Here is a 19,012-nt window from a genome sequence, read left to right on the forward strand (position 1 = left end):
CAGTATTACGAAAGCACACACAGTAAGATGGCATTATCAACTTAAATCATCTCATGCTGACACTCTGCCAAGCTAGCATTCAGCGCTATTCATTGCAACCGCTACTTCTATGGAGACCTGTGACAAGCTTATCTGTCATAGATGTGGATGAGAATGCATTCTTTATATGTAATAGTCAGCCGTGGCTGTTATTAGCCATTGTCTCGCCTATCATGGAAATAACAGCTCATGCTATCTCATGCTATTCACGGCACAATAGAGGAAGTGTTAAATATCAAGGACATTGTTGTGATCTTTTTTTATCTTGACAACCTGAAGACACCGACGTAATGTTCACTTGAAGTTGTCAGGCTAAGATAAAGTGTTAATTGCTATTGTAGAATCATTGAATGTTTGAATATAGTCTCCTTTAGTGCAATTTTCGAATATGCCATATTCAACAATGTGTTTGCTAAATGTGGTGGTAAAAGGCGCAGAGTGTCAGAGAATTGGATTTTGTTACAATGGGTTTTTTCAATGGAAGTTGTCAGTGGTAATGTGTCCAGGGATATTTAGTCATATTGGATGTCATCTCTTTCTCCAGGTTTGCTCCTGTCAGTGAGCTGGCCCCAGTAGGCAGACCAGTGGGCAGCATCCTGGCAGCCGCCATCAACCAGACAATCTTCTACTCCATCGTGGGAGGAAACGAACGCGGTAAGTGCACAAATGTACCCTCCAGTGCCATAGATAGAACAAACATTTGCCAAAATAGGAAAAGGTCACATTTCTGTCTTAAATTATTGCAATAATATACAATCCATGGAAAATGCAGAGAAATTACCTGAAACAAAAAATTGGCTGTGCTTTACTTGTGGTAAAAGTAACTATTGTTAAAGGTTTCCTTTTATCACAGTCTATTTCCATGTCTATGAAGTCAACGTGCAATAGTCTTCATCAATGTTAATCTGCTGATTGATCGACTTGGGAAAGTCCTAAATGAGTGCTTTAAACCTGTGGTTTGCAGTTGGCAACACAGACACAAAATTAACCTTTTTTTTTTTATCCAATGTTGATCCTGTCAGTGAGTGCTGCCAATGTCTTCCTCATGTTGTACTGATTGTTTTTTGGTTGGTTGCAGGTGAGTTCCAAGTGAGTAACCGGACAGGTGTGATCTCCACGGCTAAGCCTCTGGATTATGAGACTGTCACCAGCTACGTGCTCAGGGTTCAGGCTGACTCCATGGTCGTGGTCATGGCCCAACTGCGGGTTCCCTCTAAATGTAAGAGGGGGATATTGAACTGGAGTAGGGGGCTGGGAGGCTACATCAAGTAGCTTTCCAGCTAGATACCGTGGTCCTTGGTTTTGTGGTACTAAGAGGAGTTGACAGCATATTTATTTCTACAATTATTAGTCATTTAGCAGACACTCTTATCCAGAAGAACTAACAGGAGCAATTACCTTCTTCAAAGGCACATCGACAGATTGTTCAGTTACTGTAGTCGGCTCAGGGATTCAAACAAGCAACCTTTTAGTTACTGGCCCAACGCTCTTAACTGCTAGGTTAACTCATCCCCCCTCAATTCTTCAGATAAACCCTCATCACCTCATAGATCTGTATTTATTGGAATGCAGAGCAGGACACCGTAACGTGTACATTTTCGTAATTTTTAAAAACTTTATTGAGTTCAAATAATCAGAGCAGAACAGGGCATAATTGTCAGATTGTCAGAGCCCAGTTAACATCATTACACACACACACACACACACACACACACACACACACACACACACACACACACACACACACACACACACACACACACACACACACACACACACACACACACACACACACACACACACACACACACACACACACACACACACACACATTATTAATAAAGCAGAGTAATTGATAAGAATTAATTTAACACAGCTCCTCTCCACTCCCACCACCCCTTTCCCTAAATTACTAAATTAAAATGTACTCTACGCAGACTCAATAGCCCATTCTGCCATGTGAGCCATCCTTTCCTCTTAATGCTTCTCTTTTTATGTGTGCGTGCTGAATTTCTCTCTATGCTGTTGTGTTTCTCTACACTTGCAAGCATCTGTTTGTGATTGTGTGTCGTAACTGAAAAGTTACCAATTTCCCACAAGACCACAATGGATAAACCGCGGAGGGAATAAAACCGTTTTTAGAGAGACAGAAAAAGGCAATAGAGAGAGAGCGACTGGCATATTCCTCTGTTTCTTCCCTCTGGCTCTCACGGTGGTGTTTGTGCTGTGATTTAATGAACTGTGTTTTTGTTCATCCTATTCCCTTGGATCCTCCTTAGCCCTAGCAGCATGACTTTACATTTCTGTGCTCTGCTGGAAGAAAAATAGTCATTGACAGTGCATATTTTTCACCTTAACTGCAGTGTGGGCCAGGGTAAGGTTGTGCTAGGTTTGTACATATTTGTACTGTATAAGTTAAACAGTGACAAATGGGTATGGAGTGTGTATATCCTTACTACAAGCTATTTTCCTTGAGTACAATCTGGCATATGAATAGAAATGGCACAGTAGCTGCAACAGGAGAACATATTTGATTATTTGATTATGAACTAGAACCTGTGTTTTTGTATGGGTGTTTAATTTGTTTGAAATAAAACTCCCTTTTCCTACCAACACTGATCCCCTCTAAACTATAGGGTGTACTGTAGAGGAACGTCAATGAAAGTGGATAAGACAATATGCCTCATGTCTAAAATGTGACTGTGTCCCTACTCTTTAACTCTGCAGCCAACACAGCCAAGGTGTTTATCGAGGTGCGGGATGAGAACGACCACCCGCCTGTCTTCACCAGAAAGCTCTACATCGGTGGCGTGGCTGAAGACGCCAAGACCTTCTCGTCTGTGCTGAAGATAGTGGTGAGAAAGGCCTTCGCATACTCCTCCTTATATGCTACTGTCTTAACACACACACACGCATAAACATACACATCTACTGAAGATCATGTTGAGAAAGCTGTCTGACACTCAATTCTCTGACGTACTCTGATTGTACTCTGACGTAAGTCAGTCGAAACTCATCCTTAATGCTACTCACGTCCCTGCAGTCCTTTGGTCGGTCCAAAATCAATGAATGATTAGAGAGATTGTGTCATCACACACACAAACACAGTACTGTACATATGCGGTCTGATTCCATCCCTATCCTCCCTATCGGTTCCATTCTGTTCAGTCATGGTGGCAAAATCCATTCGAGCCACTCTCTGTAGTTCAGTTTCATCATCCTTCTCTCCATTCCTCCCTCCATTCCTCTATTCACTGGTGGGATCTAATATAACGGCGGGATGTAATATAATCACAGTTCACCAATTGGACTGTGGTCAAAGATCAGTCCAGATTATCAGTCTGTTTTACATTGATGGTGGTATGGCTCTGTAATGTGAACATTCCTTTACGTGTGACTCAGCTGGTAGCACCTTACATACCAAAGAGGCACACATAGTCATTTGAAAACAATCGGCAGCACGTACATGCTCTGGGAGGCAGTATACTGTAGCTCCTGCTGCATAAATCTCTTGCGCTCCACTATCAATATTGTATGATTGTACGGTTTAAGTCATATTGTTTGAGTAGAAGCCACCCTTGAGCTCAGATTTGTGTAATTACTTTAACCGTAACCATTTCTAACCTGAACCATTTGCAAGTCCTTATTTATCCAAACTGAACAGAGATGTACCCATTTACAAGTCCGTCCAGTATTGTGGCATAAAAAAAACTCAGTACAGTCTTTCATGAGACAAACACTATATTGGATATGAAGCTTTTTCCGTATGCTGTCTGATATAATGAAACTAATACATTATAAAGACTAGAGAGGGACTTCACATATGACTGATATTAAATCTTAATTTACAATCTGTTCCGTGAGCTTAGTTTCATCTGGACATGATGAAGGCAAAAGGAGTTGATGGGAAACTGAGGCTCCGTGACACTCACAGTCACGTTGGGCCCAACAACTGTCAGGGGCCTAATATCTATCAATATCTAAACATCTGTCTGCACGCCTGTCTGCGTGTCCGTCTATCCGTCTATCTGTATTTATACAGTACCAATCAAAGTTTGGACACACCTACTCATTCAAGGGATTTTCATTATTTTTACTATTTTCTACATTGTAGAATAATGGTGAAGGCATCAAAACTATGAAATAACACATATGGAATCATCTAGTAACCAAAAAGGTTTTAAATAAATCTAAACATATTTTATACTTGAGATTCTTGCCTTGATGACAGCTTTGCACACTCTTGACATTCTCTCAACCAGCTTCATGAGGTAGTCACCTGGAATACATTTCAATTAACAGGTGTGCCTTGTTAAAATATCATTTGTGTCATTTCTTTCCTTCATAATGTGTTTGAGCCAATCAGTTGTGTTGTGTCAAGGTAGGGGTGGTATACAGAAGATAGCCCTATTTGGTAAAAGACCAAGTCTGCAAGAACAGCTCTAATATGCAAAGAGAAACAACAGTCCATCATTACTTAAAATGTTTTAATTTAACCAGGCAAGTCAGTGAAGAACAAATTCTTATTTACAATGATGGCCTATCATGGAACAATGGGTTAACTGCCTTGTTCAGAACAACATAATTTTTTACCTTGTCAGCTCAGGGATTCGACCCAGCAACCTTTCGGTTACTGGCCCAACGCTCTAACCACTAGGCTACCTGCTGCCCCCAAAGACCTAAAGGTCAATCAATATGGAACATTTCAAGAACTTTAAAAGTTTCTTCAAGTGCAGTCACAAAAACCATCAAGTGCTATGATGAAACTCGCTGTTCCTGACCTGTTCACCAGTCATGCTGCCTGTCCCAGACCTGCTGCTTTCCACTCTCTGGAGACAGCAGGAGCGGTAGAGATACTCCTAATGATCGGCTATGAAAACCCAACTGACATTTACTCCTGAGGTTCTGACTTGCTGCACCCTCGACAACTACTGTGATTATTATTATTTGACCATGCTGGTCATTTATGAACATTTGAACATATTGGCCATGTTCTGTTATAATCTCCACCCGGCACAGCCATAAGAGGACTGGCTACCCCTCATAGCCTGGTTCCTCTCTAGGTTTCTTCCTAGGTTTTGGCCTTTCTAGGGAGTTTTTCCTAGCCACCGTGCTTCTACACCGGTATTGCTTGCTGTTTGGGGTTTTAGGCTGGGTTTCTGTACAGCACTTTGAGATATCAGCTGATGTAAAAAGGGCTATATAAATACATTTGATTTGATTTGATGAGGACCGTCATAGGAAAGGAAGACCCAGAGTTACCTCTGCTGCAGAGGATAAGTTCATTAAAGTGACCAGCCTCAGAAATTGCAGCCCAAATAAATGCTTCACAGAGTTCAAGTAACAGACACATCTCAACATCAACTGTACAGAGGAAACTGCGTGAAGCAGACCTTAATGGTTGAATTTCTGCAAAGAAACCACTAATAAAGGAAACCAATAAGAAGAAGAGACTTGATTGGGCCAAGAAACACGCGCAATGGAAATTAGACCAGTGGAAATCTGTCCTTTGTTCTGATGAGTCCACATTTGAGATTTTTGGATCCAACCATTGTGACTTTGTGAGACACAGAGTAGGTGAACGGATGATCTCCACGTGTGTGGTTCCCACCATGAAGCATGGAGGAGGAGGAGGTGTGCTGGTATGAGGGTGCTTTGCTGTCTGTGATTTATTTAGAATTCAAGGCACACTTAACCAGCATGGCTACCACAGCATTCTGCAGCAATACGCCATCCCATCTTGTTTGCGCTTAGTGGGACTATCGTTTTTTTTTCAACAGGACTGCATCAGAAGACCTGGTCTCCACAATCAACTGACCTCAACCCAATTGAGATGGTTTGGGATGAGATGAAACGCAGAGTGAAGGAAAAGCAGCCAACAAGTGCTCAGCATATGTGAGAACTCCTTCAAGAATGTTGAAAAAGCAGTCTTTATGAAGCTGGTTGAGAGAATGCCAATAATGTGCAAAGCTGTCATCAAGGCAAAAGTTGGCTACTTTTAAGAATCTAAAATATATTTTGATTTATTTTACACCTTTTTGGTTACTACATGATTCCATATGGGTTATTTCATATATGATCTTGATGGTTCGTTATTGAGCTTTGGTGAGAACAGACCAGGGATCTTGCCATTCTGAGAATGGAAACTGTAATTATAGAATGTACTTTTTAAAATTTCTGTGAAAGAAATGACTCATTCAGTTGAATCAGGTGAAAAGTGAGGATGAGGATAGATGACATGAGGACTGTACGTTTAAATGAGAAATGCACTATACCTCCGCATAGCCTTGTTGCATTCCTGTTTATAACACTTTGACCTTCAATTGATTTCATTGGACAATTCTGATGTTTGCAGCTATAGATGTTGCTGAGATAGATATGTTGTCTGCTGTACAAAGAATCCATGAAGCATTTATAACAATCGACAATTAACCTGCAAATGGGGTAAAAATGTATCCAATAATACTGCATCAACTAGTAGACCATCTCAGACTCTATCTGTAGAATTAATTATACGATACCATCTTTCCATTGTTCGTGTTCCTCAAAATGTTGTGTTAACTCTGTCAGGTCTAGATAGAATACTGAATCATCCTCAGTAGCATGAATGCTAAACACAGTTTGGCTGTGGCCCCAAGCTTTGGTCTCAGCCATCTTTGTCTTGCACTGCATGCCATTCTCTCTGATGGACCTTCAGATGGTATCTGATGTGTCTGAGATTTTTGTATGATTTTAAGGCAGGCAGTTCAACAGTCTATAAATTAGCTTCATTTACTGTCAAATTCTTCTTTAAATAATTTTGAATAGAAGCCGGGGGAAATATAAGGTGGCAGGGGGTGATGTGGCACAGTGGTAATGACAAAGAAAGCGCAATTTTATGCTAAAAGTTTTCTCAGAACGTATGGTTTTACCACGGGTAGGCCTATTGAGTTGAAACAGAATCACTTAATTTTATATGATTGTTTTTATATGAAGTCTTGTACACAGTCTTGTTGAGTATTTCATGAGTGATTGCTGAATAGAAAGAAGTCTATTCTCCAATCCATTCTTCCTTTCAGTGCCACGGCACACTGATAATTATTTTTCAGAACCTTTGTTCTCAAGTGCTTTTACAAACTGTATTGGGATAAAGCAGAACTCAAGGTTACTCTCATAACCCAGGTTCTGATATGTGACCGATCGGCTTGATTTTGTCTTATATAGCAACATTTTATGTTATTTACATGGGATAAAAGTAGAGATTCAGAGCTAGAAAATGGTATATCATACACTACAGTTGAGGGACAATGGGAAAGTAATTCTTCTTTCGAAGTTAATAAACTTGTAACTCCACTTTTGAGAAAATATCCCTAGAATGTTTTGGTACACCGGCTGGAGAGCTCTTCTTTGTCTACACCCATTCAGCATCATTCACACCCTCTTAAGCCTTAGCTCCACCCATCTCTTTAAGAATTTACATGTGAGGTCATGTGTTGAACTGTGAGATTACGTTAGTGTACTGAACAACCAAACATTTTAAGACCAAAAGCTGCATTATACTACGTCTATCGACATGTCTGTAGACAGTTGTCGCAGTGACATCACGAACATTCTATTGTCATCTGACATCAAACTTATCGTTATAAAAAAGTATAAACACAAAAACTACAGATTTTTTGACATCAGCGGCCCGGTGTTCCAAAATAGCATAACTGGTATGTTTTAACACCAAAAAAAACAGAAAAAATAAATGAATTTACTATATATCAATCTAGCAAACCAGGCAACTAAAAGCAACTTTCTAAACAATGTTTTGGTTAATTTCTAGCTTGTTAGCTAGCTAGCTAACGTTAACTTACCTGGCTAGCTAGTTCAAATAATGATAATATAGCTGAAAATGTCTTAACTTTAGCTCATTTGAATTCATTATTACAAGAAAATAAACTAGCAACAAGATAATTATTTACAATTTAATGGCGAGCTAATTACAGAAAATAGGTTACAGTTGTGAGTGTGCAGGTAGCTAACTAACTAGATTCAATGTTCTCTAGCTAGCTAACATTAGGTTGTAACTAGCAATGAAAATGTCACTGAGATACAAATAATATTACCACACACATCATACACTTAATGTTCGCTAGTGAGCCAGCCAGCCAATGTTAGCTAGCTAGCTAACAGTATGCTTTAACTTGCAATGAAAATGACTTTCTGACTAAATTAGAAATTAATAATATTTGAAAATGTAGTTAGCTAGACTCTCTTACCCGTATATATGGATGAATGCTTCTTCCTCTCTGTTATGGATGCCATGGTTGCCCTTAGTTTGAAGATGTAATCCGGAGACAAGTGTTTTATACAACAGCCTTCTATCTTTTCGACTTCCTCCGGATATATGCAATCAAACGCCAGACTTTTCTCCATCTCCTTAGCCATCATACCACCAGGCAGTGCACTGATTTCAAAATTTGGTCCTCCGGAAAGTGGATAACTTTAGCAACACTTTTGTAGCTATTCTTGATATCTTTCAAAAAGTCTGCGTTAGAAAGGATTACCTACACATACTGAGCAGCTCATGTTATAGACAGAAGTGTGCAACATGGTAGACCAATTTGAACTCATCTCTCAGCATGTCCGTTCCATACATTATCTCAGCCAATCATGGCTAGCAGGAAGGTTCCTGACTTTTTCCGTGGCTGAACGAACTAGGCTCATAATTTATCAATTGTATTTGTATTTACAGATGGCATACACATTTGTTATTTAGGCACATGAAAGTTCACATGTTCCAGATGGCATTTCTGCCCCCCCCCCCAAATAATGTTGATAGAAAATAAATGTTTATGTTCAAATGCCTCTCCTGTGAAGTAGTGACGTGCCACATATGCCTAGTTTCCTGCAACGAGTTACATATTATGTGTGAGATATCTCACAAGTGGGATTCACCGAAACACGTCTACCCCCGATGGTGGGTCTCCTGCTAGCGCAAAGAACAGCGGGCAGTGCACATTTTTGTGCAAAGAAATCTATGGATGTTTGACCATATCTCTCTCTCCCTGATCTGTTTCACAACTTGGAGATGGTCTCCCTTCCCTGTGATGGGGATTCCATCTGGACAAGTCAGCTCCTACGTTCAGAGCTCCCGCGACACGAGTCGCTCGTAGTGAGAGTAGGTGTGCTCTTCTCCACAGAATAATTCTATGGATAGTCTGTGTAAGCGCAGGGAGCAAGTGCCACCCAGGGTTTTGATGTATGCCACCACAGTCTTATTGTCCGTTCTAATCAAGATGTAACAATTTCAAAGGGAGGGTAGGAATGGTTTCAGAGAAAGGAACACTGTCAGCAGTTAGAGGTCATATATGTGAGCAATGCGGAGTTGTGGACCCCACAACTTCGCTTTTCCCTCATACCCAACCTGTGAGTGACGTCTCTGTCGTGACCACCTTCCTCTTTACCACTACCCCTCTGGTGGCATTATAGTGAGTCGCCCTTTCACTGAATGTATTAAAAGGGGCAGTGTTAAAACACTAGGATACGTGGACAGTGCTAGGTGGCGACTGACAGTTTTGGTTCCTGCCTCGGCTACTTGAGAAAGAGCTGTGGTGAGAGCTGTGGCACGGAGGGCACTAGGGGGTAGAGTGGGCTCCGTCTTCCTTGTGAACAAACTTATAGAAATTAGTCACTGCACGAAGGGAAAGGTTATAGGAGCACAGATATGCCTCTCCCCCATTGGGATGGGGGAGGAAGGGGGTCTGTGCTCCACCGAGAGGTGTCAGGCCATGAGACGGTTAGCTGCCTCTCTGCCGCTGGGGTGTACCGTTGGTCTGGCGCCCTTTCTTCCCCACAGGGGAATCAGCTGGGCGGGAATTTGATGCGGCTGCTCCAGAGTACCGCTTCCCCAAACTGTCTGCCTCTGTCCTGAGACTTGGACTGTGGGTTTGCAGCCAGCTGCATCACTGGTCACTCAGTTAGCACTTGCTCTAGTGAACTGCCCCTCTCCCTGATGTGGAGCCTTGGCTCGTAGTGGGAGAAAGTGGAGACCGGGTTGCCACGATATCCGGGTCTGCCGGGCAGGTGATGGCAAGGTTAGCCTTGACGCGGTAGCTGACCTGGGTTTTGAGTCTCTTGGACCTAAGAACCAAGTAGGTGGGGCTGGTAAAGTTGATAAGTACAAAAACGACAGAGCTTTATGTAAATCGTGCAAGACTCAAGAGACCTAAGCTAGTGGTGAGTCCTCTCATGGACCGGATCACTGCATGTTTGGACCGGTTTGGTTAGTAAGCACAAAGCCACTTAATGCTAGGCGAACTAAAAAAACAAGACAGTGGTTAGCTTGTTAGCTTTCACCGTGACGGCTAGTAGGGTTGCTTAGGGTGACACGGGCCGGTATTTGGTAAAAACCTTACAAAACTTGCAGGACTCGGTCGAGAGCTGCCTGGGCATGTTTGTTTCCGATGGGTACTGGGGCCCATAACTCTGGTATAAAAGTCTGGCTAACCAGGTTATGCGTGTGCGAGTGTATGCTTTGCCATGAGGCTTTTGTGTTAGCCAGCTAGGGTTCACCCAACGAAAAAGCAAACTATTACCTGAACCGAAAACGTTCGTTTCAGTAAAGTCACACAACACAAAATATCTCCTGTCTGTACTACTGCAACTCACTGTTGGCTTGTGCCATCAAACTTATCCAGAATGCTGCAGCTCGCCTGGTGTTCAACCTTCCCAAGTTCTCCTATGTCACCCCGCTCCTCCACACACTCGCATCCACTGCAAGACCATGATACTTGCAGCAAGAGGAACTGCCCCTTCCTACAGGCTATGCTCAAACCCTACACCCCAACCAGAGAACTCTGGTCTGCCACCTCTGGTCTCTTGGCCCTCCCACCCCTATGGAAGGGCAGCTCCCGCTCAGCCCAGTACAAGCTCTTCTCTGTCCTGGCACCCTAATGGTGGAACCAGCATCCCCCTGAAGCTAGGACAGCAGTCCCTGTCCATCTTCTGAAATAATCTGAAACCCTACCTCTCCGAAGAGTATCTTAAATAATCCCACAGCACCCTCCCTTGCCTGGACTGTGATATGTGGTTGTCCCACCTAGCTATCTTAAGATGCGTGCACGTAATGCACACTGGATAAGATCTCAAATGTAAATGTAGATGAAGAGAGCTGAAAAACCTGTGCGACACACCTGTCAACAGTTAAGCAGGATACAGGGATCAAGTCGTGTTGAGCAGAGCTTAGAGTAGTGCTCTTCGCAAGGAATAGAGGTGAGACTGACCAGAGGGCAGGCGAGTGGCTCCTTATCACCTGAAAATACTTTATTTTATATGAGTGTGTTTTTAGGTTGGCTTGAATGGAGTGGTATACAGTCTTATTTGAGAATATCTAGCTCCAGCTAATGACCGAGATAGGGCAGCCCTGTCATTTATTGCACTCCTCACTCCATTTCCTCCCTCCCTCCTTCAATCCCTCCATCCTGGAGAGAAAAAAAAGTATTTGTACCTATTAATCAATGTCACTGCAGACAGGCACTTTGAGAACTGATGAAAGACTGAGCATGCAGGCCGGCAGACAGGCAGCAAGGCCAGAATCAAATTATTTCTGTGCCATACTGTACCTGCTTCTGAGACTCAAGTTCCCCCTCTCCTGGCCAAATTATCTAAATGCACTGTCATCCTTTATTTGGTCATGAAGCAGAAGCTCTTATCCAGAGCGACTGACTTACATGATGTTGGTTTTGACTAAGGTGCCTCAATACTCCATTCTATGCCCTCCATTTGTGTGTATCCTATGTGTATATGTGTGTCGACAAGTCAAGCAGCTCTGTCCCAAAATATGCCACCACAACTGAGGCCCACTTAACATAACTGCCATTGTTAATGTAGTAGATGTCAGAAGATCTCAGTCTGTTGTTTGTGTGTGTGTGTGTGTGTGTGTGTGTGTGTGTGTGTGTGTGTGTGTGTGTGTGTGTGTGTGTGTGTGTGTGTGTGTGTGTGTGTGTGTGTGTGTGTGTGTGTGTGTGTGTGTGTGGTTACTTTTCCCCAGGCCACTGATGCAGATACAGGGAACTACAGTGCCAATGCGTACCGGCTGATCATCCCGCCCACGACAGATGGTCAGGACAGCTTTGTGATCGAGCAGTACACGGGCATCATCAAGACGGCTATCATGTACCGCAACATGCGCAGGTCCTACTTCAAGTTTGCAGTCATCGCCACCGACAACTACGGAGAGGGCCTGAGCAGCAGCGCTGATGTGGTGGTGAGTGTCTAGTGTGTTCAAGCAACACATATCCCTCCATTGTTTGAAACACTCTTTCTTGTTAGGCAAGTGATTATGAGACTTTGACGCTTGGCAGTTGGAAGTTTGTCCTCAGTCAACTGTGATCTTAACAACCGATGCCAATACCCCAACCACCCACAACATCTGATGGGTTTGTTAGTGTCAGACTGCAGTCTCCTCTGAGATGAGTTATTCATTAGGAGGCTACATGATGATGAGGCACGTTTTCTCTTCTCTCTAGGCTGTGTTTAGCTTCCAATATATTCAATTATTCAGAGCAGTTACAGGACACGAGATGTGTTATGTGTATGCCAGAGAACCCCTCTGCTTCGAGCTGATGATCCAATTAAACTATGCATGGAGTGCGTTTTCTGCTCATTCTAATTGGTGTGTGTGCATGTGTGTGTCATTATACTTATACAATACATTTCCGTTTCTTTCCAGTTATTGGAGTCAGGGGTTCTCCTAATATGTCAGCCTAACAAATCTCTAATGAGACTGAAGAAGTGTTGGAACGGCGCCTGAACGGGTGACAGCGGCGAGTGCTTAACCATGTTGCTGGTTCATTTTCAACAGGAACTGTAATTTCACAGAGACCGTGTGGGAGATTTGGCTGCAGAGCCCAGAGCCAGTGCATTTTCTGTGCCGGCGAATATTAAGCACCATTAGAATGGCCACATGGCACCAATACAAGCAGGCAATAAGATTCTCATTTTGACCACCCGGAGCATGTTAAGCATGAATGGACAAAACTTCCATATCTACTACTACTACTATCTCTCTCTCTCTCTCTCTCTCTCTCTCTCTCTCTCTCTCTCTCTCTCTCTCTCTCTCTCTCTCTCTCTCTCTCTCTCTCTCTATCTACCTCTCTCTCTCTCTCTCAGGTGTCTGTGGTCAACCAGCTGGATATGCAGGTGGTGGTGTCCAATGTCCCGCCCACTGTCGTGGAGGAGAATAAAGAGCAGCTTATTGCGTAAGGCACCAGTCAATCACTTCCTTTCAGCATTATTCTCACAGTGATCATTTTTGGTTGAATTGGAAACCTATTAATGGTCCTAAAGGCCCTTCAACACTCAACAGAAACAGGAGAGTGAATTAAAATTTCCTCTACTAGGGCATCATACTTATGAATATGTATATTTGAACTAATCTCTCAGCATGTCCGAAAATATGTATATTCTGAGAAACATCTACAGTGGAATAGATTTGTATAGTAAAGTAGGGTCTGTCTCCACCCTTGTCTTTTCCTTTCAGCCAAAGCCAAAGTGCATTTTAAATGCATTACAACTAAAAGTTTGAGGCCATCCCTTTCATTCTCAGTGATAACCTCTGGTTTAGCAGCAGAAGCCCTGTGGAGAGTCACAGTTTGATTGCCACAGCATGCCACTTACAAAAGTGGAATGCATTTCATTTTTTTCTCCTGTTGAATAAGAGGACTTGGTTCAAAGTCGCACGGTGCAAATTAGCATTTCTGCTCGTGAAATTGTTTGCATTGAATCCCAGTTCCCTACAGGGAATCTTAGCCAATGTTCTGGCAATGTTCCCAGTTTGCTGGGTAGTCTCCAACTGTGTTTTGAGAAACAAAACATGCAATGGGAAAAAAAAAGTTGATTGATTGTCCAGATAGACAGTCAAGTCAATCATTCTCAATCAGTTTATGAATGAGAAGCAAGAACAGAAGAAAGTACAGTGTTTTTAGACAGATAGGATAATAAAATAAGGTGTAATATACATTCATTGTTTTAAAGCCTCCCTTTCAATGGCACTACTCCTCTATGATTGCTCTATGCTTTGACAACTAAATCATGTGTTGAGTTAGTCGTTAGTCAAATCTGAGATGCCTCCCGTCTTCCTTGGTCCTACTGGGGTCCAGAACTGGGTACTCTGTTCATCAGGCTTGGCATTCGGGTTGGCATTCGGCACTTTAAATGTCATTTAAAGTGCTCATTTCACTCAGCTTGAAATTGATCATGAAAGCCCTTATTTGCCAAGAACCCAGTGAGAAAAGACATGCTGGTGTCCATTTGAACAACTATGGCCGGTGAGTGAAATACTTAAAGTATGACCTCAAACACATATGGTCACACACAAGTAAAAGTATGGCGTTTCAGCATTATGAAGTCAATGACATCATTTGTAAATGGTGACACAACACATGCAGGTGAAGTGAACCAGGGAAACCACTGCTAAAGTTTGATCAGCACATTCGCTACGCTACTGTACATCACCTGTTAATAACAGTATGAGAGTAGTTACTCAATGATTCATAGAGCCTTCACATCAAGGTGAAGATGGCTGTAGAAATATGAAGGTAGAAATGCCTAATGCTTCAGCTATACCTGGTACTATACTTTATTTTAAATGTGAACAGACCACAATGGTTTTGTTTCCCAAACGTAAGTATTCTGGAGCGATACATCCAGGACCAGATCCCAGGAGCTAAGGTGGTGGTGGAATCCATTGGGCCGCGGCGGTTCGGAGATGGCTTTGACCAGGAGGATTACACCAAGTCAGACCTGATGGTGTACGCCATCGACCCACTGACCAACAGGGCCATCTCACGTCAGGAGCTCTTTAAGTGAGTGAACACAATGAAATGAATAGCTATCTCTTTATCCCTCTCCTCTATCTTTCTCTCCCTTTTTCTAACGAGAGAGGGAGAGAGAGAGATAGATAGAGAGAGAGAGAGAGAGAGAGAGAGAGAGAGAGAGAGAGAGAGAGAGAGAGAGAGAGAGAGAGAGAGAGAGAGAGAGAGAGAGAGAGAGAGAGAGAGAGAGAGAGAGAGAGAGAGAGAGAGAGAGAGAGAGAGAGAGAGAGAGAGAGAGAGAGAGAGAGAGAGAGAGAGAGAGAGAGAGAGAGAGAGAGAGAGAGAGAGAGAGAGAGAGAGAGAGAGAGAGAAAGAAAGGAAAAGGTGCTATTCCATCAGTAGTGGCCACTAAGCCACCCTGAGGCTGTTCCAACATTCTGGAGAAATGACAGCTTAGCATTTTAGTCCCCCTGTATTCAGAGAGAGACATCTACTCCTCAGAGCCCAGGGTCCCCCTCTTACAAAGCAGGATAAACAATGTTTTATACTTTTACCACTAAGAGGCAGTATCCAAAAATGCTTTAATGGTCCAGCTAAAAAGTGCTTTTGCAACACTTTTTCACCCTGTCAGGAGTAAGAGCAGTGTGTGTGTTAAAACACCCAGGGCCATGTTGCTGCCATTAGTCTTATGTTCGCTGGCCCTCAGACAGGGTTAGAGTCAACTGTGGGAGCCCAGGCCCCCCTCAGAGCATGACAGGCACCATGCTAGAGGAACCCTTCCCCCCTACTGCGCACCCTTCCACTTTTCACAGAAGGAAGGCATGATATCTCTTTTTCCCTCCTTATCCCTCTCTTTTGCCCCATACTCATTTCCACTCTGGCTTTAACAGCACGAGTTAGGCTATGTTCCCCTCCTCTTCAAACCAGATACCAGTCTATTGTTTAATCCTGCTCTTAAAGAAAGTGACTTTGAGTAAATTGGCTTTGTGTTGAGTTAATCTGAGCACATTACTTCTCTGTCTGTCCTTGGCTGCTAGTGGTGGCCCTGTTTTACTGTAATGACACACGTGTCTCATAAAGAAAGGGGGTTTCTGAGCCTGAGCTAGTGAGCGTCACTCTTATCACAAGCACCAGCTTTGGAGAGCCGTTGTTCATTTTAAATAGAGGTGCTGATATATCTATCGTTACTTCAATAAGAATCCCCCTCTTAGATACAATGGCTGTTGAGGAAGAGTCTAGCCGAGGTTTAAGTAGCAGGGAGGGAAAAAAATAAGCTCTTTGTTCATGCAGCTCACACCTGGCAGCGTAGAGTTAATTGCATGTTATATTTATGTGCTTCTGCTGTCAGCTCACATAGAGAAAGGGAAAGCGAAAGAGATGGAGAGAGAGGGGGGGAGGTTATGATGTCACCTTGAGTGTGCCTCTCTCGCCTAAATGAAGGAAATAAGGACTCTTGAGGGTTGAAAGAAGCCTATAGATAACTCACATGAAAGACCAATCACTCGAGTACTCTTCATTTGTATAAAGAGTCCATATAGTGTATGATAATGCAGCGTGTGGCAGAGAGGGATTGCGTTGGGACTGCACAAATCTCCTATTGACATCAATGCCTATGTACGCATAAGGCCAAGTAACAGGCGCATATATTATGTTAGGATTCAACACCAATTTAAATCGCAGTTGAAATGGTGTCACCTCCAAATTTAAAGTACACTACAAAAGTATGTGAACACCTGCTCGTCAAACATCTCATTCCAAAATCATAGGGCATTTATATGGAGTTTGGTGATGAACAGTTCTGACCTCGCTTCCAGGGGCAGTTTGGAACTCGGTAGTGAGTGTTGCAACCGAGGACAGGTGATGTCTGACCCATTCTGTGAGCTTGTGTGTCCCACCACTTCGCGGCTGAGCTGTTGTTGCTCCTAGACGTTTCCGCTTCACAATAACAGAGCTTACAGTTGATCGGGGCAGGTCTAGCAGGATAGAAATGTCACGAACTGACTTGTTGGAAAGGTGACATCCTATGACGGTGCCACATTGAAAGTCACTGAGCTCTTCAGTATGGGCCATTCTACTGGCAATGTTTGTCTATGGAGATTGCATGGCTGTATGCTAATTTTATACACCTGTCAGCAACGGTTGTGGCTGAACTAGCTGAATCCACTAATTTGAAGGGGTGTCCACGTACTTGTGTGACTGACTGGTCTGTCTGGCAGGTTTCTGGACGGGAAGCTGCTGGATATCAACAAGGAGTTCCAGCCGTTCCTGGGTCAAGGAGGACGCATCCTGGAGATCCGTACGCCCGACATCGTGGCCAGCGTGAAGAAGGCTGCCCAGGCTGTGGGCTACACAGAGGGGGCGTTGCTCGCCCTCGCCATCATCATCATCCTCTGCTGCATCCCCGCCATCCTCATCATCATGGTCACCTACAAACAGTGAGTGCACAACCGCTTGTCGTAGCTACAGGCAACATGTGTGTGTATGGCCATGGTGACCTTTCAAAGCTAGCACTGTAGTTTGTTGAGGCTGAGGAAATGTGCATGGTGCCAGGTATTTAGTCAAGCACCACTCTCCCAGTCTCTCTCTCTCCACCGAATTAAGGATGCTGACAGAGTGCACCGCCGGTCTAATGTCCCTATTCACACACTGTGAAAGCCGATTAATTAACAGTCATTTGCAACAAATATCCAAAACCAATTGTGACCGTCACAGTGTGTCTTCACGGATCCACTACCCCATTACTCACACTCTCTCACACCCATACATATATACACACACACAACAAATTCCATAATGCTAAAGCATATGGCACAGATTTAGTATACCATTTAGTACATCAAATCAAATGTATTTATATAGCCCTTCGTACATCAGCTGATATCTCAAAGTGCTGTACAGAAACCCAGCCTAAAACCCCAAACATTAAGCAATGCAGGTGTAGAAGCACGGTGGCTAGGAAAAACTCCCTAGAAAGGACAAAACCTATGAAGAAACCTTGAGAGGAACCAGGCTATGAGGGGTGGCCAGTCCTCTTCTGGCTGTGCCGGGTGGAGATTATAACAGAACATGGCCAAGATGTTCAACTGTTCATAAATGACCAGCATGGTCAAATAATAATAATCACAGTAGTTGTTGAGGGTGCAGCAAGTCAGCACCTCAGCAGTAAATGTCAGTTGGCTTTTCATAGCCAATCATTAAAAGTATCTCTACCACTGCTGCTGTCTCTAGAGAGTTGAAAACAGCAGGTCTGGGACAGTTAGCACGTCCGGTAAATAGGTCAGGATTCCATAGCCGCGGGCAGAACAGTTGAAACTGGAGCAGCAGCACGGCCAGGTGGACTGGGGACAGAAAGTAGTCATCAGGACAGGTAGACCTGAGGCATGGTCCTAGGGCTCATGTCCTCCGAGAGAGAGAGAGAAAGAAAGAGAGAAAGAGATAATTAGAGAGAGCATACTTAAATTCACACAGGACAGGATAAGTACTCCAGATTTAACAAACTGACCCTAGCTCCCCGACACATAAACTACTGCAGCATAACTATTGGAGGCTGAGACAGGAGGGATCAGGAGACACTGTGGCCCCATCCGATGATACCCCTGGATAGGGCCAAATAGGAAGGATATAACCCCACCCACTTTGCCAAAGCACAGCCACCACACTACTAGAGGGATATCTTCAACCACCAACTTACCATCCTGAGACAAGGCCGAGTGTAGCCCACAAAGATCTCCGCCACGGCACAACCCAAGGGGGGCGCCAACCCAGACAGAAAGAACACATCAGTGACTCAACCCACTGAAGTGATGCACCCCTCCTCGGTACGGCATGAAAGAGCACCAGTAAGCCAGTGACTCAGCCCCTGTAATAGGGTTAGAGGCAGAGAATCCCAGTGGAAAGAGGGGAACCGGCCAGGCAGAGACAGCAAGGGCGGTTCATTGCTCCAGAGCCTTTCCGTTCACCTTCACACTCCTGGGCCAGACTACACTCAATCATATGACCCACTGAAGAGATGAGTCTTCAGTAAAGACTTAAAGGTTGATACTGACTCTGCGTCTCTCACATGGGTAGGCAGACCATTCCATAAAAATGGAGCTCTATAGGAGAAAGCCCTGCCTCCAGCTGTTTGCTTAGACATTCTAGGGACAATTAGGAGGCCTGCGTCTTGTGACCATAGCGTACGTGTAGGTAGGAGC

At 43.6% G+C, this 19,012-nt stretch overlaps 1 protein-coding gene across 2 annotated transcripts in view; it reads left to right on the top strand.

Annotated features, from left to right (window-relative positions):
- LOC118369714 (protocadherin-15-like) overlaps window positions 1-19,012 on the top strand; it is a 269,223-nt gene that overhangs the window by 240,437 nt on the left and 9,774 nt on the right. The window contains exons 25-31 of one of the 2 annotated variants that reach the window (XM_052498598.1): window positions 584-693; window positions 1,118-1,258; window positions 2,767-2,894; window positions 12,056-12,271; window positions 13,177-13,265; window positions 14,694-14,870; window positions 17,036-17,254. In XM_052498598.1, coding sequence (XP_052354558.1) covers window positions 584-693; window positions 1,118-1,258; window positions 2,767-2,894; window positions 12,056-12,271; window positions 13,177-13,265; window positions 14,694-14,870; window positions 17,036-17,254 — 1,080 coding nt within the window. The other variant, XM_035754342.2, reaches the window with a different exon arrangement.

This window comes from Oncorhynchus keta, chromosome 36, assembly GCF_023373465.1.
Source record: "Oncorhynchus keta strain PuntledgeMale-10-30-2019 chromosome 36, Oket_V2, whole genome shotgun sequence".
In the NCBI taxonomy this organism is placed as follows: domain Eukaryota; kingdom Metazoa; phylum Chordata; class Actinopteri; order Salmoniformes; family Salmonidae; genus Oncorhynchus; species Oncorhynchus keta.